The sequence below is a fragment of the Accipiter gentilis genome, chromosome 25 (genome assembly GCF_929443795.1).
Source record: "Accipiter gentilis chromosome 25, bAccGen1.1, whole genome shotgun sequence".
NCBI classification, from domain to species: Eukaryota; Metazoa; Chordata; class Aves; order Accipitriformes; family Accipitridae; genus Astur; species Astur gentilis.
The window spans coordinates 9,291,411-9,315,742 of NC_064904.1; the positions used below are offsets into that span (position 1 = coordinate 9,291,411).

A 24,332-nucleotide genomic window follows, 5' to 3' on the forward strand; every position below is an offset into this window, starting at 1 on the left:
CTGAACCTGCCTTTTAATTACTACAAGCACAAGCCTTTTCAAAATCTAGCTCCAAATACAGAAGACTAAAGCCAGACAACACTAATGGGGCATTTTTTACAGTACAATGAAGAACTCCTAGTGTACTTTATTTAGATTTGAGAGGTCCTTTCTCATATTTTCCACTTAGTAGTCTTGGTTAAAACATTATTAAACATCTAAAACCAGGCCTAGGAAGCTGAAGTGTCACTAATATGTTAGCTGGCAAAGGATGGCCAGAACTCAATTAATAATCCCGTTTGCTATAAAAAGCTGTACCATCACAGGTTTGCCAACATCAGCACCAGTCTAAAGCATCTGGAAAAGAGGGAAGATTGAACCACTGCTGTATACACTGCATCCACCTACCCTGCAAAAACCAAACTTTATTAATCCCATTTTGGTTTCAGGTTAAGGAAAGAATGATAGTATATAAATATTACTGTGATACTGGGAAGAAGCCACTATGCAAAATAATATCAAAAGAAGTTACTAAAATCAGCTAAATGTTTATTTGATGCACTTACAAAAAACACTAACTCCAACAAATTTAGCTAATTGTTGGGAAGCAAATTCCAAAAGACATTTAGTCTTATAATTACAATCAAATAGATCAAATACATCTTGACAATATTCTGAATTGGGACATTCAACATACTCCTAATCTACTAAAAAAAATAAATTACTGTCAGGTTGACATTTTCCTCCACCCCTGCCCTGCAGTTAAGCCTAGTTAGATACTTAATACAGGACTGCCTCATAAGTTAAATAAAAACTTCTGGTAAGAAATTATTAATTTGAAGGTAACAGAGAATGCTAAAGGGCAAAGAAAAATGGCTACATCCAAGACAACATCCAAAAGAAAAGTATGTATTTCATAATTACTATCACTTTTATCAGCTTGCTAAGTCTGAACTGTTACATTAATAAGTATAGGATTGTCCCTATGCCTGTCCACCTTCCATTAAAGCTTTCTTAGGCACAAGGAGTGCTTCTTACTATAAACACCTCGCTGATCTTCTAGGGAAGATAGCTTACTAACTATCCCACAGGAAACAACTCAAGCTCTTAATGATTAATAACCCCCTTGCCTCTCTTTTGAACCAGCTCCTCAGACAACTATTTGACCAGAAAAGAAAAAATATTTACTCTTTGCAAAAAAGAAGCCATAAACTGACTGTTAAACTCTACCACTCTGCCAACCTACTTTTGTCATTTCATTTCTTTGCTTGAGTTTAGCTCCTACTGAAGACTCCCACAGACTTTTTGTTCCCAATTCCTTTTGAGCAGAATTAATTAAAAACCCTAACATACTGTTTTTATTTGCATGTTTCTAAATATGTTCTTAATTTAGAAAATATTAACCTCACTTTATAAAAATATAACTCCTAATTGAGAATGAAGCAAGTCACTGACTTCAGTCATCAGCATGGACAGACCTAAGAGAACAGCCCAGGCCTCCAAAAACACTCGATGCTTAAGCCATGGGCATTGTGATGCATCCTTTAGCAAGCACTGAACACTATGACAGTCTGGTAGTAAAGATACAGATCCCCCGAGATCTCCAATACCCTTAAACTGCCTCTTTCATTCAAAGAGCAAGCACTAGAACACTCATTTGCTGAAAACTACCCAATACATCAGTTTAACTGTATAATCAGTACCACTATGATAAAGTATGTAATACCTTAGATACAGTAGATGTGTCTAAGTTCATTATATCTATTACAATAAAAAAAATCATCAGGATGTACACTTTTCCATGCAGACAGGCATAATATGGCTTCTTTTTAAATTACGTATAGTAATCAGGCCATCTCTAACTGGGAACAGTAACATACAGATTACAAATGATTTCAGGGTTTGCAGCATTTCTTCCCCCAACACCCTAAATCTATTTGTAGGCACACCATGCCAAGGATGTATTTTCAACTGTACTTCAACATATACTTCAATCCAGCTTGCTAAACATAACTGAAAGCTCTATTAAAGCGCAAGCTGGCATGCTTGAATCTCTACCATATTAAATTACTTAACTGAGCAAAAATATCGGGAAACACCCCCGCATTTGCGGCCATCATGCCATTCCCCCCAACGGCTTGTACACTGGCTTACTATTTTATACCAGGAACCAGACACAGGACATGCAGAATGCTAGAGCCCTTTACTCACCTACAAAATACTATGTTTCACTTTATAGTTACAAGCCTACACCAACCGCAAGCAGAAAACACTTGTGAGACATGAAGCTAATACTCATAGCACTTTTCGCAGAACAAAGCTGTCAGCTGAAGAGACAGGTGCTTACCTTACATGCTCTTGGAAGGGACAAAGGCAATTCGCTTTCAAGTTTATCTCATGAGCAAGCTTAGGTCCCAAGGACAAGTCCATCCAAAAGAGCAGATACCAAGCTTGGGCGAAGAGCAGCCTTGAACTAAGCTGTGAGAGTCAACTTCCAAAAGGAAGAACCAAGCTCGTCCTGACAGCCAAGCGTTGCCTTTGGGTAAAAACCCAAATGCCACTTTAGTTCAAAATTCAGGAAGTTGCTAAGAATTAAAGACAAATGCAAAGCGCAGCCCCAGCTTAAGCAACTCTAAGCAAGTGTTGCTGGCTAAGAAGGAAGATGAGGAAGGGTTCACGACAAGTTCCGTCTCAGCAGCTGCTGTAGTAACAGGGGGAGGCTCAAACACCGAGGCTGTTTCAGGAGTAGCATCCTCATATGTAAACAGTTTAAATGACAGTTGTCTTAAGAGTCAAGGATTTATTCGAACTTTAGAACCCACCTTTTTTCCTCTAAATAGGTTTAATCCCTTTATTTAAGCAGGTCGAAGACTGGCTGAGAAAAGGAAAGAAACCAGAGCACTCTCTTCCCGCCAGAGGAGGACTCTGAGGAGCCACACACCAGCAGAAAGGCTCCCGAGCCAGACCCCTGGAGGTACGGGAAGCCCTGCAAAGCTGAAGAAGTAGGAGTAGGGAGTATTCAAAACGTGTCACACGCACACACAAAAAGGAATCACATCGCGGAGAAGGCAGTTTTAAGCCGTTTGTTGTACTCCGGTTTCTGACCAGCCTCTCGGGGGGGGGGACGGACGGGACACACAAGGGAAAGGAGCGGGAAGACGCGAATGTCACCGCCTCGCTCACTTTAGACCTGGCTTGAAACGAGACCGACCCACCCACGGCGGAGCAGGAGAGCGAGCCGGCCGTGGGCCGCGCAGCGCACGCCGGCCGCCCTCGGCGAGGCGAAGGGAGAGAGAAACGCCACAGCGAGTGGGCAGCCGGAGCGCCGGCCCCCCGCTCCCCCCGCCAGCGGGACGGGGGCTGCAGCTCCCCGGGGCGGCGCGGGGCGGGCGCAGCCCCGCACGCGGAGGGGCGTGGCGCGTGGGCGCCCCGCGCGTGGGGTAACGGCCGCCGGGGGAAGGGAGGAGGCCGGGGCCCGGCGCGGCCGCGGAGGGGAGGTTGGGGGGCGGCGGGGGAGGAGGGGGCGGCGAGGCCCGGGGCCGCGGAGCGTGCCCCGGGGCGGTGGGGGAGGGGGCGTCCGGAAAGAGCGGCGCCTCCCGCGGGAAGGGAAGCGGCGGGGCCGGCCGCGGCGGGGCGAGGCCGCCGGGAGGGCTGCGGGGAAGGGCCCGGGCCCGGGCCCCGGCGGGGCGGGGTGGGGGGTGTCTCGCCAAGGGGCGACCGGCCCAGGCAGGGGAGGGGGCCGCGGGCGAGGCCCCGCCTTACCTCCCGCGCGGCGGCAGCTCCTGCCTCGCCTGCTGGGAGCGGCGCAGAGCCGGAGCCCGAGCCCCTCGCCCCTCGCGCCGGACGCCGCTGCCCGCGGGTGGGGGGGGCGGGGGAGGCGGCGGCCGAGCTCGCCCCAGCCCCGCACTCCCGGCCCGGCTCCGCCCGCCGGCCCCGCCCCCTCCGTCGCCCCGCCGACCACCATTGGCCGAGGCGCGTCCGGCCGGAAGGCCCCGCCCCGTCCGGGACCCACGGCGGCCAATCCCCAGCAACCACCCCTTCTTCTCTTAAAAAGGGCAGGCAGCTCCCCCGTTGGCTGAGCCCTAACCCACGCCTTCAGATTTCTATTGGCTTTCGAGACTTGCAATCTTCTCCTTCCGGCTTTCTGATTGGCCTGCTCCATGACTACGGGAGCACGTCGCCCGCCTGCTTCTCGCGCTTAGCAGCCGCTGAAGGAGCCGGGATTGGCCGGGCCGGGGCGGGGGAGTTGCCGCTTCTCATTGGCCGTTAGGCAGCAGGGGCCTCGTCCTCGCGCGCTATGCCCTCGTGACGCCGACGTGATGACGCACGAGCGGCCTGGCCTGGTTCCCAAGATGGCGGCGCGCAGGGCGCGGAGGCTGCGCTGTCGTTAGAGGCTTCCGCGCTCCGCTGGGCTTTCCTCTCCCACGCGAGGCCTGTGAGTGCGTCGCGCTTGCCCGGGGCTGCGGGGCGTCGGCGGCCGGGGCCGCCCGCCCTCCCTCCCGGGCCGCCCGCCGGCCAGAGCCGGGGCCTGGGGAAGAGGGGAAGGGAGCGGGGAGGCCGGGGCGGGGAGCGAGCGCCTCCCCGGGCACCGCACGCCGCGTCTGCGGCGGGCGGGCGGGCCGGCCGGGGCTGGGAGGAGCTGCACACACCCCCTCGCCGGTTCGGGGGCTGCAGGGGACGGAGCTGGGCTCTCGGTCGGATGGTTCGTCTGAGGTAGGATGTAAAAGAGCCGGGATCGAGCTCCTGAAGTCTTCCCTGTATTAATGGGGTGCGTAAGAAAGCAGAAGAAAAACTTCTTCTTTTTGGTCGCTACGGTTTGGATCGGGATGCTTGAGGTGGTTCGTTGAGGATGTTGTCGCGTCGGTGGGTTTTATTCCTGTTTTTGTAATCAGAAATGCTTTCGCTGCTCGGAGAAGCGGGTCTCGTCGCTTCGGGCGATTTTGGTGTTAAGAGGGTTTTAAACCGTTCAGAGAGTTAGGAAGCAAAATAACTTGTAAGGAAGAAGAACCGTAACAGTTGTAAAAAAATAGCGCATTCTTGGTAAATGTGATGCGAGTGTGTGGTCGTGGCACGGTGCTCTTTTGTTGGGTCTGGAGATAGTTTTAAGTAGCCATTCACGTATTTGTGACAGAGTTTGGATTGGTCTGTGATCGGTACCATTAGTTGTGAAGGATCTTCCAAAAACAACATGGAGCAAGGACGGTTTTCTTTATTCTGAAAAAGAGAAATTTTTTGAATTTGAGCAAGATGCTGATTGCAGGCATCATTTTTCTGGCACTTGACGTGATCTTTCTTCTGTTTTCAGAAGGGAAACATCTGGAAAACTTAACAGTTTAATTTTAGGTGTTTTAAGTTTGGGTCTTCCTCTGACTGTTTTGCTTAGAGCAAATATATTGCATCATATTTTAATCACTCTTTGTAATGCGAACATTTGCAGGTGACTGCAGTAATTTGTGTGTATTATCTGTAGTTTATGGAATTACAGTAAGAGTAGTTTTGTGCTTGAAAGAAATAAAGGCAGCAAGATAGTCTTCATTCTTTACATTGAGGCATGGCTGAACATCAGTTATAACTCAAAACACCAGAAAGTTGCCTGCAGAGCTTTGTGATGTAAATATACCTACCTGAAGTGCTGGTAAACACAGGAGAGTAGCACGCTCTTTGACTGTAATCAACTGCCTTGGTTTTCGACAACGTTAGATACCACCTTACTTTACAGACTCACATCAATTGTCTTGCTATATGAAAGAACGCTACCATTGTTACCTTTTTTCTTCAAGTAATACAAGTACAGACCACTTTACAAAGCTTTTTGCTAAGTGGTCGCTGCTATCTTACCCACCAGGGATATTTTCAGGAGACCAAGTATTTAAATTGCTATTCAGACTGACTTAATGAATGTGTTTCGTAGTTATGAACAGCGAGTTGATCCCATTCCCCCCCCCCCCCCCCCCCCTCCAACTTGCTGCTACCATCACTGAATTGCTTTTCCCTATTTTGTGGACAAAGTAGGTGAAACTTGTTCTACTAAGAAGTAGCAGATATTGTTGATAATGCATTCTTGAAGTTTCTTTATTAAACAGATAATAGCAAAGATAACCTGTGTCTATTTCTTTGAATTGATTTTGCAGTATATGGGGAGTATTAAGGGCAAGGTTAAACATTACTTGTCTTTGAGCGTAGAAAAAGTCCCTTCCAACGGGTAAGACTAAACACTATTCATCTTTACTCATCTTTGAGCAGGGAGGGGGAAGTCCCCTCCATTTTTAAAGAAATTGTTTTGTCTTTTCTTAAAGGTTCTGAAGCGACTATCTGAAGACTTCATTTTTGAAAACTTAAAAAGCAAGAACATTTCTGTTTTAATAAATGAAGGAGAATAAAGAAAATTCCAGCCCTTCTGTAAACTTGGCAAACCTGGACCATACAAAGCCATGTTGGTACTGGGATAAGAAAGATTTGGCACATACACCGTCACAGCTAGAAGGGCTTGATCCAGCCACTGAGGCACGTTACCGCCGGGAGGGGGCCAGATTCATATTCGATGTGGGGACACGTTTAGGGCTGTATCCTTTAAACTCATGTTGGTATGAAATGTCTTTATGAATGGGAGTTTTCAGAATAAAATGTACAAGAAATGTCATGTGTTTAGTTAGCTGTTCAAATGTTTCTTAATCATTAATCAAAAATCTTTTTGAGTTTACTTGCCTTTTGATGTATTGTGTTCCTACACAGTTTTTATCCATTCATTGGATAAACAAGGTTTCAACGGAACTGTTTTAGCAATAGAGAAGTAAGGTGATACAGACTTGCCAATTAAGGATAACTTTTGGTATTTAGGGAAGGCAATCTCTTACTACATGAATCTACGTAACTTCTCAAATTTTGCATTTTGCATTCATTTGCCTACCTATTTTGAGGTATATATCTGAGGCTTCTAACCTCTGGGTTTTTTTTTTTCAGTTCAGGTTGGGATTTACAACTCTGTATATATTAGTAAGTTCTCCTCACTGTCCCACTCTCTCACAGACTGCCATTTAAACTTTTTGCTTCCTATATTCCTATGCTTCTTTTAGTCTTCTCAGTTCTTTGTTTAATAAAACCTGTTGAAGATAAAATTTTACTCTTCTCCTTAAAGAGAAGAGTAGGGAGCATGTTCAGATTTTATTTGTATTTGTAGGTGTGAATAGTTAGTAACTTTCCTCCACACCAACGCTTTAACGTGAAGTGATAATTGTTCTGTTCCTTCAAAATACCTGCTGCTGGTTTTGACATTCTCTGAAGCAGGTATGCTTTAACACGAGGATGACATTGTGTGGATCCTGGTATAAACATGATTGGGACTTCACACGATTCCGATAAATGCTTTAGATATCAACTTCATCTGGGTTGAATCATAGTATTTACACAGTCTTGAGGGGTTTTGTGGCTTTTTTTTCTGAAGCTCCTGTTTTACTTGCCGTTTTTCCTAACTGGTCATTGAACAGACAGTTAGTTACTTGAGGTACTCAAGACAGCAGAATGTATCTTTTCCTTTGTGCATGTTTGGTTTTAAATTTGGTTTGTGCCCTGTTTGAAAGTCCTTATTCTGCACCACAGACATTATGATACTCTAGCAACCGGAATAATTTATTTCCATCGGTTTTATATGTTTCATTCCTTTAAACAATTCCCAAGATATGTAAGTATTTACAGTATTGATGTCTTAATACAATGATTGCACTAGGCATGGACTATTTGAAATGGTGATAAGTCACTTGGGTACTACTGCTGGCCACCACTCTGAATGATGAAAAATCAGCATTTATCTTTTGATCATTACAGTTTAAAATACACTGTTCTTGCTTGTTTACACATTTCTGTTTATGCTTAGAAGCATATTTATATTGACTTTACAGTTATGTCTTGCTGATACCGTTCTTTAGAAAGAGTAACAGCTATAGTTCTGGTGCTCTTGTATTGGCTAAAAGAAAAAAAAGCAGTGTAATACCATCTTAAAACTGCTTGACAGTCTATGCTGAACCAGGACAAATTCTTTGGGTTTCTGACCTTGAAGTAATGTTGTATAAAATGGATGGTCCTCCAAATTTTGTATTTTTGCTTTGAGAAAGTAAGAGCTTAAATTAACACTAAAATAAAATCAGAAATTAATATGCTCATTAAGTATTTTCTGGGAAACTTCTACAGAACTGTTAATGGAAACTGACAGTGCTTTTACAGTGCTATACTGTATTGCACATCTACATACAGACAACTTTTTGAAAGCACTTTCTTTTTTAGGTGACAGGAGCCTGCTGTCTCTTCCTGGCAGGAAAAGTTGAAGAAACACCTAAGAAATGTAAAGATATAATTAAAACAGCTCGTAGCTTGCTAAATGATGTACAGTTTGGACAGTTTGGAGATGACCCAAAGGTAAAAATACTCATGTTGAAATTTATTTCATCTTATTGTACTCCAGCAAAGTGGCATGCATTCATTAGAGCACTAGCTGATTTTCAGTTGTTCTAAATAAAATTATATGTTCAGCATGCATTTATGGCTCTTTTGGGTAATGTGATAGGTAACTAAGAAAATAATTCTTTCTAATACAAGTAGCTATGGGAGCCTACTGGGATAATCATTTGCATTAAAAGCTTACATTTTATTTCAAGTGAATTCTGGTGTTATTTTGGAAATTAAAGTAAATTCAAGTAATTCTGGTCAAAGCTGGGAATGTCATCAAGACATAAATCATATTTGACAGTCTTAATGTTGTTTTAGGAAGCAATTAATAGCAAATTTTAAGTCACGTAATAGAACTACATCTCAAAAGTATTGAGAAACTTCCTGTTTAGAGTATTTGACTTAGCAAAACTATGGTTCTCTCAAAATTTTCATATTATAAATAGCAGAAGGATCTGAAACTTGGGAGAGAAATGTGGTGAGAGCTTACCTTTTTGTTGTGATTTTGTATGTTTGGTACTTTGGTGCTGTGTCTGGTTCAGTTCTTTCCTCCATGGAACAGAAGGAATTTTAGACACCACATCCCCTCTCCTGACAAACTGAAGAAAAAGTATCTGGGTTTAAAATAATCTTTTAAGTTGGAGAGATTTCTGTTCTTGGAAACAAACCCTAATCAAGCAGAAGCAAAGATGTTTGCCTGGAGATGCTATGCAGTCATGCTTTATACCAGCATAAAATATTTGTAAGTATAAGAAGGAATAATATTGTGGTTACCTTGTAACATTCTCTAGGAAGAAGTGATGGTTCTTGAAAGAATCTTACTACAAACAATAAAGTTTGATTTGCAAGTGGAACATCCGTACCAATTTCTTCTCAAATATGCCAAACAACTCAAAGGTAAAACATTACAGGGTGAGCAAGTAATGCCTGTTATTAATTTTCAGAAATTAATGTATATTAACAGTTCAAGAATATTCTGTTTCAAACTGTTTGTCCTTCCTAATTTTATTTCTTACAACTTTCCTGGTTGTTTTTCAGGAGACAAAAATAAAATTCAAAAACTGGTTCAAATGGCATGGACGTTTGTCAATGACAGGTAAGATACTTCTAGGAAACCTTTTGAAAGTGAAATACTTACTGTTGCTTACTTTATTCTGGGATTAGATATTTCTTTGACAAATGTTTATGTTTTCTGCTTGTTATATGTTTTCTTTCTTTCAGTTTTTCTTTGCATCATTGCCATGATAGTTCCATTGAGCAGGGAATCTAGGATTAGTATAGAAGGAGACCATTGAGACCTTTGCAATTTTGTGGTAATGATTTAGTGCTGCGTTAAAAAAAAGCTGCTGTTTGAAAGGGCCAAACCAAATTATAGATCTCTGGGATAGAAGCTGGCTTCTTGCCCAATCTGAGATATATGTGGCACATTCTGAGACAGGAAGGTAACTTCGCAATTCCATCATGTTCGTCAATGTTTTTTTGTTTTTTTTTTTTTTTAAAGCGATGTTTTGGTAATAGTAAACTAGCCATTAAATTCAGTGACGAATACAGGTTTTAGCACTAGCTTTACAATTTCTTGAATAATGGATTTGCAATACAAGGATCGCTTCAATTAATAGGAGTGTGTGTAGAAGCACTTTTCATGTATTGGAAAAAAACAAAACAAAATGACTCGGTACACTTTAGTCTTGATAAGGAGGATTCTACAGAGCTAGGCAAGTTAAGTCACCAAGGACGGTTAAATGTAATTTTTAATTTCCATAGCAAACCCTTAAGGAAACATGTAAGTGGCCTGACTATTCAGAAATGCTAAATACATTGCTTTCAGTCATACCTACAGCAGTAGAACACCATTAAAAAAGAGGTGCATTTTTATTCATATGCCTTATTTGAAGTAGCCCCATGTGTGTCCAAATTCTGTAGATAGCACCTAAATTCTCCAAATTAATTTGAGCAAAAGGTTGCTTAGTGAGATGTTTACTTCAGCTGCTGTCAGTCTTGCAGGTGATGGTTCGACAGGTGGAACAAAAATGTGGCTTGACTGTCACTGTTAAGTTTGTCAGGGAAAACTTATGTTATTTATCCATCAAACTTTGGACTGTACTTGGAATTAGATGGTGTTTAATAATTGAAGAAATTTAATAATTAAAAAAGCTGCACTTCAGGAAAACATTAGTATGAAGTTGGAGTGATTGTTTCAAATAATACTTATGTCTGTTTTTGAGAGGCTGTCTTGTACTTACTTAATAGGCACCATATTAGAAGTGTACTTGTTTTCTAGGATCCTGGGAAAAAAGTTCTGTACTTTGCAGTACAGGCCTTTAGAATAGGGGGTTCTGTGCTTACGAGCTGCAGTACACCCCCCAAGTAAATGTCATGAAATTAATAATAAGAAATCAGTGTTTTAAGAGCTAGGTTTTTTGTCTTTTACTGTTTACTGCTGACCTGATTCTGCCAGTGTTTAAGTATACCACTGGCCTTCAGTTACATGTAGCCCACTGGAGAGAAAATGGATTTAAACCACTGCCTAGGGTACTATTTTGATGCATTTAAAGACATAATAATGAATTCATCAGTCAATTTGCAGAAACTTAACTGGTGAGCTGGATCTAAAATTCTTTAAGCAGATCCTATGTTACAGAATCTATGGAGGAAAAAGAAAGAAAAAAGGGAAAACCAAATTTTGTCATTTAAAATTAATATCAGGAAACAGTAACTGATTATGACAGGAACTTAGTCAGTCAATATCAATAATACCAATAATATCAGTTATTTTAGCATTAGCTTTAACAAAGGCTATTCAAGAGAACCTTTTACAGTTTTTGCAGCTTGATCTCAAACTTGCGTTGTGCTTGGCAAGTTGCTTTACAAGTTCATGTTGGCTGTTCTGGGGGGGGCGGTATTTAGTACTTTTTTACATTTTATTGAAAAACCTTTGGACACTCTTAAAATGTAGATGTGGGCATCATTCCCTAACCAGTGTAATGCAGTGGCAGCATACTTGTGTAGTAGCAAACGTGAATGCTGTATTTAGTTAACCCTACAGGTGGAACTACAGTGGAATGTAGCTGCTCAAACCTGGAATATAATGCTGTCTTTTCCCTCTTCTTCCACACCCTTATAGTCTTAGGTTTTCTATTTTTAAACTCCAAACTTGATGTTCCTATGTGGTGTATTGCTTCTGTAGGTGTATGCCCTCTGTATTATCTGTGTAAAATTACCTTGTTTTATGATAGCAATAGTGCAGAAACAGTTTAGATTTGTAAACTCTTTTGCTTAACAAGGCTCTTAACATCTCAGACAATTTTAATTAATGTGTGGTGGGATTTTTTACCCTGTTAATTATAGCTGTTGTGCATTGAAGTGTTGTCCTTTGACAATCAGAATTGTCTTCAGGGTTGTGTTTTGGTTTTTTTTATATTCCAGTCTCTGCACTACACTGTCACTACAGTGGGAACCTGAGATCATAGCTGTTGCAGTTATGTACTTAGCAGGCCGTTTGTGTAAGTTTGAAATACAGGAATGGACGTCAAAACCAATGTACAGACGATGGTGGGAGCAATTTGTCCAAGATGTTCCTGTTGATGTACTGGAAGGTATAAAAAACATTTGCCGTAAACAGAGAGGAGTATTTCCTTTAACTGTGTGACCTAGGTCATAAGTAAATGCAAATTGCTTTCTATTTAGGTTTTAGTAAAAATAATCATGTGTAGAGTATGTAACTTGGATCATATGTGCTATGCCTTAACTGGGTTTTAAATTAAACTTATTAGACTGGCTTAGTCTGGAAGCTTACTTAGTTATCATGATTAGTCTTGTAGTCAGTATTTGCTTTATGACTTGTTTAGTTTATAACACCTATAATTAGCTGCTAAGTTGTCATGGTGTGCGTTTTCTATTTTTTTAATGATTCCCTTCTCCCCATTTTAAATAAGCAGCTCTACAAACACTGGTACTAATGGAGCCTGGTTTCCAGTAGTATTCTCATTGATGATTGACCTCTTTAACCAAATTATGCTAGGTTATTAGGGTTTTTTTACGGTGTACCACGACTGAGGAACAGATCGTGGGGATGAATTCTGGTGTGTGTGTGTGAATTCTGGTAGGGGATGAATCATGGATCTTTTTCATCAATACAGATATCTTAGTACTATTCCTTTTGTGTGTATATATTGGTCATATTTACCTGTTGCTTGCCCTCTTGAGGGAATGAAGCCCAGGAAATTAATAAAATAAAGCAGGACCTTTCTTGACTCTTAAGTAAATTGTGGTTATGTGGCCACTAATTTGTCTTCATTAAAATTTTTACTGACTTACCTGGTACAAATGTCAGGCTAAGCATACTTCTAGTTCCGTAAATTGCTTTAGAAACCTTTAAAAATTGATGCTTGTCACAATCTGGCATTGGGTTCTATGGAATTTTTAAGTGAAACAGTATGTGTTGCTGTTCAGGTGGTTTAGCCTTTGTTACTCTTAGAACTTTCAGGTGAATACCCTACAGTTCTGATGATTTCTTAAATGGTTACCTGTTCTGTTTGTATTACAGTTTTTTTCAGAGTCCCTTCAGCTTCTGATAGATCCGCTGCTGAATCCTTGTCAAAGAGGGTTGTAAAATGGGAATCTCTCTCCAGTTTCTGCTATTGCATTAGTGAATGTTCATGGAAAAAACTCAGTTAACTTTTCTAGAAAGGTTTTCTTTTCCTTGAGTGCTGCTCTTGCACCTGGTTATCAGTTGGTCCTACACATTTTCCTACAGACTTTTAGCTCCTAATATGTTGGAAAAATAATTTAGTACTAGTCCTTTACTTAGTTTCCTGAAACTTTTTTGACTGGCCTAACTAGACATGTATGTTTTAACATACAATCTTTCACCCACTTTCTTACTATGTTACTGTCCTGTCGTTACATGGTTACCTGGCTCTCCAAGCACACAATAATGACATAGAGTCTATTAATACCAAGACACCTTGTTCTTCTTCTGGAAGAAGTGCTATAGAATCATAAATCTTTTGGGTTGGAAAAGACCTTTAAGATCATCAAGTCCAACTGTTAACCTTAACAGTGCCAAGTCCACCACTAAACCATGTCCCTAAGCACCACATCTACATGTCTTTTAAACACCGCCAGGGATGGTGACTCAACCACTTTCCTTGGCAGCCTGTTACAACACTTGATGACCCTTTCAGTGAAGAAATTTTTCCTAATACCCAATCTAAATCTCTCCTGGCACAACCTGAGGCCATTTCCTCTCATCCTATGGCTTGTTACTTGGTAGAAGAGACCAACACCCACCTCGCTACAACCTCCTTTCAGGTAGTTGTAAAGAGCGACAAGATCTCCCCTAAGCCTCCTTTTCTCCAGGCTAAACAACCCCAGTTTCCTCAGCCGCTCCTCATAAGCCTTGTGCTCTAGACCCTTCACCAGCTTCATTGCTCTTCTTTGGACATGCTCCAGCACCTCAATGTGTTTCTTGTAGTGAGAGGCCCAAAACTGAACACAGTACTCGAGGTGTGGCCTCGCCAGTGCCAAGTACAGGGGGATGATCGCTTTCCTGCTCCTGCTGGCCACGCTATTTCTGATACAGGCCAGGGTGCTGTTGGCCGCCGTGGCCACCTGGGCACACTGCTGGCTCATATTCAGCCAGCTGTCGACCAAAACCCCCAGGCCTTTTTCCACCGGGCAGCTTTCCAGCCATGCTTCCCCAAGCCTGTAGTGTTCCATGGGGTTGTTGTGACCCAGGCACAGGACCTAACATTTAGCCTTGCTGAACCTCATACAGTTGGCCCGTCGATCCAGCCTGTCTAGATCCCTATACGTCTATATATTGTTCGGCATAGGCAGAAGAAACTCAGAAATGCAAGTATAAATTGAAAAATAGTCTGTTTTAAAAAAGTCAAGTAATATTTGCAATTAATTCTTCTGAAGTTGATGCCCAGTAAAAAGCTTAGTTGATAATTGTGTATTAAATATACACTTGCATGTTAATGGGGGTATAATCTTTTGGATTTTTTTTTTTTTTTAAGACATCTGTCATCAGATCCTGGATCTGTACTCACAGGGAAAGCAGCAAATGCCTCATCATACTCCTCACCAGTTGCAGCAGCCACCATCTCTTCAATCTACACCCCAGGCACCTACAGTACAGCAATCGCAGCAGTCCCAGAGTTCAGAGCAATCGCAGACTCAGCAGCAAAAAGAGTCACAACAGTCAGCACAACAACAGCAGCAGCAGCAGCAGCAAACACAAGCACAGCAATCTAAAAAGCCCTCTCCCCAGTCAAGTCCTCCTAGACAGATTAAAAGACCAGCAGTAAGTTTAACTTTGAACTTTAACTTGTGTTTTATTTTCAAGCTGATCTGATGTCCAGTTGATTTAAAGGCTGCAGTGTGCAGCAGACTGCGGTTAGCTTTAAGCATGAGCCTGGTAATTAATTTTGTTTGGTAGACTTCCATTGGTTATATGGCAGGTATGTTAGTGTAGAACAGCCTTTCCAGTTTTGGCATACCGCATTCTTACTGCACTTGAGGCAAAACCAGTGGAGAGACTTTTAAGTCAGCATGAGCTATTAGGGTTCTAATTGTTTGTGGTTCTGTGCTATCAAATTTTCTTTTTGCTATTAAGCAGGCTTGTTTTAGGGAAGGCCTCTTGTGCCATACATGAATGTAGAGATGGGCACAGTGATGATGAAGACATTATTTGACTCTCTGGTCTTTGATTACAAATGTAAGAGAATGGTGACTTCTAAAAGTATGTCAAAATTCTTAGAAAAAGTCTTTCAAAATGATCAAATAACAGTGGAAGCCTATAAATGCCTCATACATTAAAGTCTCACTTTGTATTATCACCTCATCATTGACAATAAGAAGGTACACTGGCAGTTGGATAATATCACAAGTACTCTGAGTGCTTTTCCACAGTCATCAAGTTCGAATGAAGCTTTCAGACTTTAATTTACACTTTTTGTGGTTTTTTTTCTCACTTGCAAGTTATCAAAAAAAAAAAAGTGTTAAAGTGTTACCCAAATCTTCTTGCATGTACTTAGTAAGAAGAGTGCCTTCAGAAATAAAATCTTTGCAACAAGTCCATTTAGGAAGTAAATTTTGTACAGCTTTTGCTCTAATTTGTAATTAATGCATGCCCAAACCAGAGAACAGACATCAAGAGGAAAAAAAACCCACAACCAAAACCAAAAAGCCAGGAAAAAGCAACAAATGATAGAATGAAATGGAATTGGAAGAGTGCGGCATCTTCATAATAGCAGCCTCCCAAAAAAGAGAAAAAATGAACTCTGTAAAACATTGGTCTTGTAATTGCAAAATATAGCCTACTACCAGAGGAGAAAAATCTGCACTGAAATATGTAGTTCTTGCACTGAACTTTAGAGTTATTCAGCATAGAAAGCTGATAAAATGTGTTAATTAGCTTGAAAATTGGGAGAGCTCTTTATAGGTAATGCATATTTCTTTTCATACTTTTTCTGCCATCAGCACAAATTCTGCTTGGGTTGTCAGATCTGTAGGGCAGGGAACTCTTTTCTTATTTTTCTTCAGCAAAAATATCTGGGGCAGTTTGGCATATCAGAAACTGTAAATAACGATTTTGATTTTTCTGTGTGTGTCCATCTGACTGTAAGTTGTTATGAATACTTGTTCATTCATATGAAGGCTCTACCTCTACAGTACTACCGATTTCACCTCATCCCGTGTGTTAATGAGCTACCTCATGGAAAAAAGTGATGCTTTTTGCATGAATAGTATCTGTTGTTCTCTAACGAATGCCTCTGGTCAAGCCCTCAGAGCAACTTGCCTTTTATTGAAATTAAGTTTGAGGTTCATCACTTAATAATTAAGGAAGTGAATAGGACAGATAAAAAGGTAAGTCCTGATGCCCTGTAGGCATCCAGAAAAAATAAAAAGCAGAGCATGACTCAGTAGGGTTTTTGTAGGAGAACAGCACAAACAGCATGAATTTGAGAAAAGCAAATGATCTGAAATCTTTTTTCTCCAGAAAGCAGTCTAGGAGAACAAGATGTATAGTGATTGAAAGATTTACTTGGTGCTTCTAAAATGTTCTTCAGTTAGATGTACCATAAACCTTACTTAAAATGTTTGCCCCATTCTATAAATAGGCCTTTGCATGACTTGTTCTTTGGTTTGTACAGAATATAAATGCACTTTGTTCCTGGAGGCTAGATTTTCTATTTACATGAACTCTTATAACTCCATTACCTTCTACTGAGCCAAGATACTTTCAAGCAGCTGAGGCATTGGCCCATGACTTACAGACCCATACCAGATGTCTAAAGCATCTGCAGATCCTCTACATCTCTGGTGATGAAGAGCACTTGAACATTCAGTTGACTTCACTAAAAATATACTGGTGAATCATTAGATGTAAATAATATATTTAGTTTGATTAAGCTAGAAATTGTTAGTGGGAACAATTTTAATGCACATAGAAACAGTACTAAAAGAATAGTTCTGTTGTGGTATGGATTGAGCTTATTATGAAAGTACTAAATAACAATCAGCATGCTAATAAATAATGTTGACCCTTGGATGTCATGGCCGGAGCAATACAAACTACAGTGCAGTAGAAGGACCAAAAGAAAGCTCATCTCTATTTTAGCAGCTGCTATTATTAGAGAAGTGATTTAAACTTTTATAGGCTTTGATTTTGTTGCTTCTTGATACATATTTTTTTCCTTCAGCATAAATACAGCTTAAACTGATGTTTGGTTTTCTGTCTGCTTGTTCCATTCTAATGTTGTACCTCAGTGACGTTATTTTCTGAACATTGCTCCACGTTAACAAATGCGCAATAATTTAATTGCTTGCCACTTGAAGTGATCAACTGACTTTGCAGAATGAGTGATTTTTTGGAAATGTTACAATACATAGTGGAGACTTGCTTCTATTTGAAAGTGCAGGGAGATCTGATGTTTGCATGCAGTTTTACAGACAAGGAATTTAGTGCTAGAAAATCGAGAAAGGACCACCCAAGTAAAATGAAGGCAGCAGATGAGTCTGTGAGAGTCACCAAGAAAAGTATATATGTTTGGAATGGGAAGGTTGTCCTTAAAAAGCAGGAAGGCAGCCAGAAGGTAACTGGAGATGCATTGAAATGACTAACAAAGCAGTATAAGAACCAGGTGGCCTCAGGCAGGCCTTGGCCAAGTCAAGCAAAAATCTTGAGAATACTCATCAGAATTAAGGAAAATTCATTGTTCATGTTGGAGTGAAATATATGTCTGTTCTTGCTGTGGAAATTAAAGTGATAGGAACTGAGCAACAGTTTGTGAAGGTAAAGCCCCTAGAGGTAAATAGTCCCTTAAAAACCCCCTTCCATTCAAAAGTTATGTACTCCCTTCTGACTTTTATCATTAATTTTAAATACATTTGTAACTAAGCTTATTGTATTTAAAATTTCAGTTAGGTTTTCTGCTTTTTTTCAAAGACCATCAGCTAGCCATCTTAGTTGGACTAAGTAAGCTGGAAAGATTTTTCTTACTCCCTTGTCTGTGATTCTTTAAAACACCACAACAAAACGGCAAAAACAAAACCCCAACCAAAAACTTGCGATTGGAAGGATGATGTGAGGTTTTGGGGGTTTTGCTCAGTGTGCATAAATTTTTCTTCTGGCGTAACATTTGGCTTTTATACAACGCTTTCCATCTGAAGGCTTCTGAAATGTTTTACACCAAGCAACACTTTCACTGCCCTCCTGTCCTGGTAAATAAAGCATAAAGGCCTGAAGTGATTTTGGCAAAGGTTGAATGACAGGTCAAAGCAGAATTGGGAACAGAGGCCAAGTCTCTTGCTTTCAGCTCAGTGAGCAGTGTACAGACCCTGACGTATGTGCAGTGGATAATAAATAAATTAAATGAGATGTAATACTCAACAGTGAGAACAGCAGGAAATGCTGTATCTAAAATAGCTGCTATTTTTTCAGTCTTTTCATTCTGCCAGTTAAGCTGGGCTTTCCCAGTGTGATTTGCCTTTGTTCAGTGTTTGTGTTGCATCTGTCTAAAGAGACTGGAAGTTATTAACCTCTTAATAAAAATATAGGAACAAATAAAGGGTTTGTCCTGCTTCCTTTTATGGGAGGGAGGAGGAAACTGGTTCTGAGTTGGAAACCGGTTCTGGTTTAGTCAGATCTGTACAAAAGCTCTTCAGCAGGCTGTAAATTGTTTCTGTTGTGCTCGCTTGTTACCATTTTAAAATGCCTTGTATTTTGCAATGGTCTTTTTTTTTTCTTTTTTTTTTAAACAGGCTGTATCTCCAAAAGAAGAAACAAAGACATCAGGTAAATGTTAATACTCTATTCATATTGCTTTCATTTTACTATTTTAACCAGAATAAGTCATTTGCTGACATGTGCTTAGTTTGTTTGCTTACAGGCTTGGCAGTTCTAAACTATTTTGATCCTAATAATGTGTCTTTAAATATATACTGTAACTATTTTTAAAATGTTCCTAGCTGCAAAACTTGAAAAAATGGAGTATAACTGTGCCCCAAGAGTCCCTTGATACAGTCTGTACAGTAGAAGTCTTGCTAAACTACTCGACTCTTAATTTATAACTCCATGCATCATTTAGAGTAGTTCTTCAGCAAGCTGTGGGACCTTGAAGTGACTGAAAGTACCATGTCATTAAATAGCTGCACTAATAAGTCGTCTGTTGGTAATCGGTGACATTTGTAATTGGTTGTTGGCATGGCTGCCAGTAAAAGGCATTTTGTATCAATATATAGTCTAGCTTAAGAAATGCTTCACTACATAGCTTGAACTTGTAGGCATGTGTTCCTTTGGAAGACTTGTACGTGATACTTGATGCCACTTCATTTATACAAAGGTCTTGATTTTAGTTTTCTTTATTAAACATACCTAGTATATAGGATTTCCACTGTACTTTTGTATATGATATGGTAATCATTAGCATGAGACTAGAGTTGGAATTTGGAAAATATTGCAGAGCAATAGCCAATTAGGAACTTCCAAATGTTTTTTAGAACCACCACCACCATCTAAAATTCCTAAAATTGAAACTTCACATCCACCAATACCTCCTGCACATCCACCTCCAGGTAAGCTTTTATTTTCTTAAACACATTTACTCTTGCCATTAATTGCCTTGCTTTTCATTCAGATGGTGGTAATGGTGTGGGGGCAGGGGTTGTAGCCTTAATTAATCAGCTGGGCAAGTAAAAGCATTTCCAGACAGAAGCAAAAAAGTTATGATGGAAACAAGACTATACTAGGTGGACAAAGGCAAAACAAAGCTGTGACTGTTAAAGGCCTAGAAGACTAAAACTAATTGTCACTAGCAGGCAAAAAGGGACTTATAATATGGCATCTGCCATCCTTTTGAGAACATATTACTAGAGGAGCTTCCAACTGTCCTGTAGAAGTCCTCCATGTTACATCTTTAGTATAGAAATTCTGCAGGTGTGTAACTTCTAAACAGTAAGGGGGATACTTTCTTTGCTGTGTCGCAAAAGAGGACTTTCATCTGCCAGAGAACTTTAACGCTGCACACATGCCTTATGTTTGCAAAATAAACTGTACTGTAGTAAAAATGTGCTTCCAGCACCTTGATGCATTAGCTGTCCTTCCAGTGACCCTTAAATATGACATAAATATTTTATAGACCATGGTCCATAATGTAACTGTAAGATGACAGCTTCTAACAGGGAACTACAAGAGAGAAAAAACAGTCCTCTGAAATATAGTAGGACCATTTTTCCTGCTTGTTAAAATCTGATTAAGAAGGGAGGGGTTCTTCTAAATATCATGTTCATTATTCCTTCAGTTGTTAAATCTTGAATGCATATCTTGCATCCAGAATGATTCTGAAAATGAGCAAATGGGGAAATTATTGCCTGCTATAATTTAGGAGCTGGAAGTTATTGAAATTGTAGGTACCACAGCCAGCTTACCCACCTTGCATGATACAATTATGTAGCTGTCCTAGGGGACAATTTTGCTGTTAAAATTATAACTGCTTAGATAAGGTAAATCCTATTTAGGCAGGTAATGAATTTGTTTCCCTTGTTATCTAAAAATCTTCCTCTTAGATTTTCTTTATACAAGCAAATCATTGTATAAGCACTGAAAGATTTTTAAGAACAGTCTTTAGAGGCCAGCTCTGGTCTTTTGGGGCTCTGAGGAAGAATCAGGTGAAAACTAATGTTTATTGATCAAATGAACAGAAGTACTAGAAGGAGGATTTATCTCAAATTCCGTTTAGCATTGTCACTCTAGTTGTTGCATGTCACTGGAAATGACTCTCCTGTATCTGCTTCTGAATAGCTTTTCTTAGTGAACAGTTTTAGATGTTTATATATACAAGCAAGGTGGATGTCAAGATGGCCCAAACTCTTTTGTTGGGCATTTTAATACTGACTGTATGACCATACAGAGATGTTGCCGTTAGGTCAGTCTTCTTATTGTGGTATTCCTTGCTTCATAATGTCTGCATTAAGAGGAGAAACAAACAAACAAAAATATTAAGATTCTTATTTAAAGACATGACAGCTTAAAGCATGTTCTTCCCAGAAATAGCCAAGTATAATTCTGTAAAATTCTGACCTTTTTATGAACTTCCCCAGACTGTTGGGTACTGACTTCCCTGAAACTAATCAGTGGAACAAAGCTGATCAGATTTCATGTCCCAAGCAATCTATTGCACTGTCTTACCCTCCAGTTTTCTTTTTTCTTTCTTTTGGTAAACAGGTTTAGAACTGAGTGTTAAAGACTTGAGACTTTGGCCTGTATTCTCAAATAATATTTCCCAACATGGGAGGCAAGTGAAGTGCAGAGGGTTATCCACCTCCTGGAGTATAAAAGAGGTAGAAAGGAGGCCTGGACTAAAGAAGATGGGAGCACTGATCAAAAGATTTTTGGTATCTTGGGTCCCACAACTTTTTAAATCTGCTAGTTGCGATTCTGTCCATCCAGTCTGCTAATTTCTGCTGATTGTAGAACAATATTTAAATTATAAGAAAATAGTAATAAGAAAAGATGTATTTAACTCTTCAAATGGGAAAAGCTAACCTTGGAGCTTTGTTAGGCAGCTTAGTTATTTTCTAGTGCCATAAGAAGGTCTGACTGGATACCATATGGCATTCAGAGACTTAGAGAATTGAGTCCTCTCTTGATATGTTAACTGGAAGAAAAATGTAAAGTATTCAGAAGCTGTTATTGCCACTATTCTTCAAAAAAATAAATTAAATTTTCTTTTCCAGAGCGCAAGCCTCCTTTGACAACTGCAGTTTCAATGGGAGAAGCAGAGCAATCTACTACTGTGGACTCAGTAGATATGCCAAAGGTCCAGATTCCTCCCCCTGCTCATCCTGCCCCAGTACATCAACCTCCCCCCCTGCCACATCGTCCCCCGCCCCCACCCCCTACCAGTTACATTACAGGGATGTCTACTACAAATTCTTATATGTCAGGGGAGGGCTATCAAAGTCTTCAGTCAATGATGAAAACAGAAGGACCAACTTACGGAGCTTTACCACCAGCCTATGGACCACCAACTCATCTACCGTATCATCCGCATGTCTATCCTCCCAACCCTCCACCACCAGTTCCACCTCCACCCCCTGCTTCATTCCCCCCACCCAATATTCCACCTCCTACTCCTGGATATCCTCCTCCACCTACATACAACCCTAACTTTCCACCTCCAAGACTGCCTCCAACTCATGCAGTACCACCTCATCCACCTCCAGGGCTGGGAATGCCACCAGCTAGTTACCCCCCGCCTACTGTTCCCCCAGGTGGACAGCCACCTGTACCACCTCCAATTCCACCACCTGGTATGCCACCTGTAGCAGGACTTGGACGTGCTACATGGATGAGATAGCATGAGGTAATTTGCTCGATATCCCTTTATGTTGACTAGGCAGGAGTAGCTAGCCAGAACCTACTTTGTAAAGATGAAGAGGAGGGTAATTTGTATAATTTAGATGAAAAAACGAGGAGGTGAAATGAAAATTCAGCTGATCTGTTTGCAGCATTGTTTATGGTGAGTTATATAGGCTTCTAGATTTTAATCAGCTTTGCAGTATCTATTCTAACTTTATACATTTGACTTAAGTTTAAATTGTCTTGAGTTACTCCAGCACTGGATTACTTTGTACTAGCAAAACCAGCCATATTGGCTCAATTATATCAGTAAGAAGAAAATTTCCTTCTAGAAATCAGTGCCTATTTTTGAGTATCAAAATAGCCAGATAACATGAAATTTGATCTATAATAAGAAACTTCATTTTTAGTAATAATTAAAACAACACGATGTCAAGCATAAAAGCTACTTTATTTAAGAGAGATTCTGAATGCTACCTGACTGGAATAATTTTTGAGGTGTTTGCCTTGCTGATATTTTTGTTTGGAATGTACTGGTATCTTAAAGTATTGTATGTTTACACCTATTTGCAAATTCCTGTACATAATATATATATTTTCTAAGTGTGAAAGTCTGAATGTAACAACCTACTGTGATGTACATCCTGGTTATAAATGGGACTACTTCGTTCACATCTACCCAAATAAAATTGATTCTGAATTTAGTGGATTTCCAGTTTTTTCAATTAGTTCAGAATTCATAACTATGGTACTTACTGCAAGATATTTCAGGGGTGGTCTCCCAAATCTTATTCATCAGTTTATTTAAAAAGAATGTATTTTATTTTATTCAACTAGAAGTATACACTATCACAATCAATCTCTTACTTCATTTTTACTAAAATATTTCAAATGAATGTTTTACACACATTATCAAAAAAATCTGTACTATTACTTTCCCTCCCCAAAAAAGCCAGAGTGGTTCAATAATAGGTAAAAACGCGTGCTAAGGTCTAAAGAATTTTGCTATATACACAACAGCAGGTGCTAACTTTTCCAGTTCTTTGTAAATCATATACAGAAAATATAGCAGGGCTGTAAGATCACAGGTTTAACAGAAATCAAACTTTAAACTGATTTCTAAAGCAGCACAAATAGACTTTCCCCACATTATGAAAAATATACAATTTTATCACTTTACAGTCATGCACTTTGAAAAAGATCAGTAGTACTCTTCCCCCACAGTTTCTAAAAAGATAAAAGGTCACTTTAACACTGATTTCTTTTAATATCTAATATTTGGATAAAAATGTGCCATTCTCAAACAAGGTTGTGCTCAGCAGTCTTAATCAAGGTGCAAAGAGCCAACTGAAGCTGGTTATACTGCAGCATTTCAGACACTGTTACAGAAACGCCGCTTACTTCAGTCACTCCAACAAAAGTCAAGGATGTGATTTTACTTTCTTTAAGCAAGCAAAGTCCATCTGTAAACAGTGGATGCTTTCTTTGCCAGAGGATTGCAGAACCGAGGGCTTCAATCTTGAGGAAATTAACTTGGACTATTGCCCCAAATATATCAATTTAATGGCTGCTATTTCAAGGGATGCTTCCCCTCCAACTTAATGTACAAAGCTCCTTGGGTAGTTTTCACTGAAGACTTAGCGCATAAGTAAGTGAATTTAAATATGCATATAAAACATCTTTTTAGACAACTGAAAATTCAGCACCCAAGTCATCCTGTAAAGTCATTGAGCGTCATTTTACTCCAGGAAGACACTTTATAGCTCAAATGGAGCTAGGTATGAAGAGTAGCAAGCCTAAAAACTCCCAAACAATAACACCCCAATGTACAGCACTGTCATGTTCTTCTGCAAAGTCAGTGATGCACGTCTTGCACTGAAGATTTATGCTGCCAAACAGAGTCTTAAAAAACCCAGGATGTACCCTAAGAGTATAAAGATTGTTCAGCTGAACTATTGGCTACCCTGTAAACTGGCTCTTGAGGATTTGCAGTGCTAATGGACCTCAATTGCAGCACTATTTCCCTCGTAGGCGAGATCTGCAG

At 40.2% G+C, this 24,332-nt stretch overlaps 2 protein-coding genes across 8 annotated transcripts in view; one reads left to right on the forward strand and one right to left on the reverse strand.

Annotated features, from left to right (window-relative positions):
- SETD3 (SET domain containing 3, actin histidine methyltransferase) overlaps positions 1-3,941 on the reverse strand; it is a 64,640-nt gene extending 60,699 nt beyond the window's left edge. Inside the window, exons 1-2 of one of the 5 annotated variants that reach the window (XM_049828926.1) lie at positions 3,742-3,807; positions 2,327-2,515 (exon numbers count right to left, since the gene is read on the reverse strand). In XM_049828926.1, the coding sequence (XP_049684883.1) occupies positions 2,327-2,409 (83 nt within the window). In that variant the 5' untranslated portion in view covers positions 2,410-2,515; positions 3,742-3,807. Of the gene's footprint in view, positions 1-2,326; positions 2,516-3,741 lie in introns of all 5 variants that reach the window. The other 4 variants (XM_049828924.1, XM_049828929.1, XM_049828927.1 and 1 more) reach the window with 4 other exon arrangements.
- A 310-nt stretch (positions 3,942-4,251) lies between these two features.
- Positions 4,252-22,992, forward strand: CCNK (cyclin K). 3 transcript variants are annotated; one of them, XM_049828931.1, is made up of 11 exons: positions 4,252-4,414; positions 6,276-6,542; positions 7,576-7,657; positions 8,257-8,388; positions 9,210-9,315; positions 9,457-9,514; positions 11,845-12,014; positions 14,442-14,728; positions 18,691-18,724; positions 19,429-19,503; positions 21,664-22,992. In XM_049828931.1, the coding sequence occupies exons 2-11, from the start codon at positions 6,346-6,348 to the stop codon at positions 22,284-22,286; spliced, it is 1,764 nt and encodes a 587-aa protein (XP_049684888.1). In that variant the 5' UTR covers positions 4,252-4,414; positions 6,276-6,345; the 3' UTR covers positions 22,287-22,992. The 3 variants fall into 3 exon arrangements, with proteins under 3 accessions (XP_049684888.1, XP_049684889.1, XP_049684890.1); XM_049828932.1 differs by lacking the exon at positions 4,252-4,414 and adding an exon at positions 4,560-4,747; XM_049828933.1 differs by lacking the exons at positions 4,252-4,414; positions 7,576-7,657 and having other exon boundaries at positions 6,452-6,563.
- Positions 22,993-24,332: the final 1,340 nt, after the last annotated feature.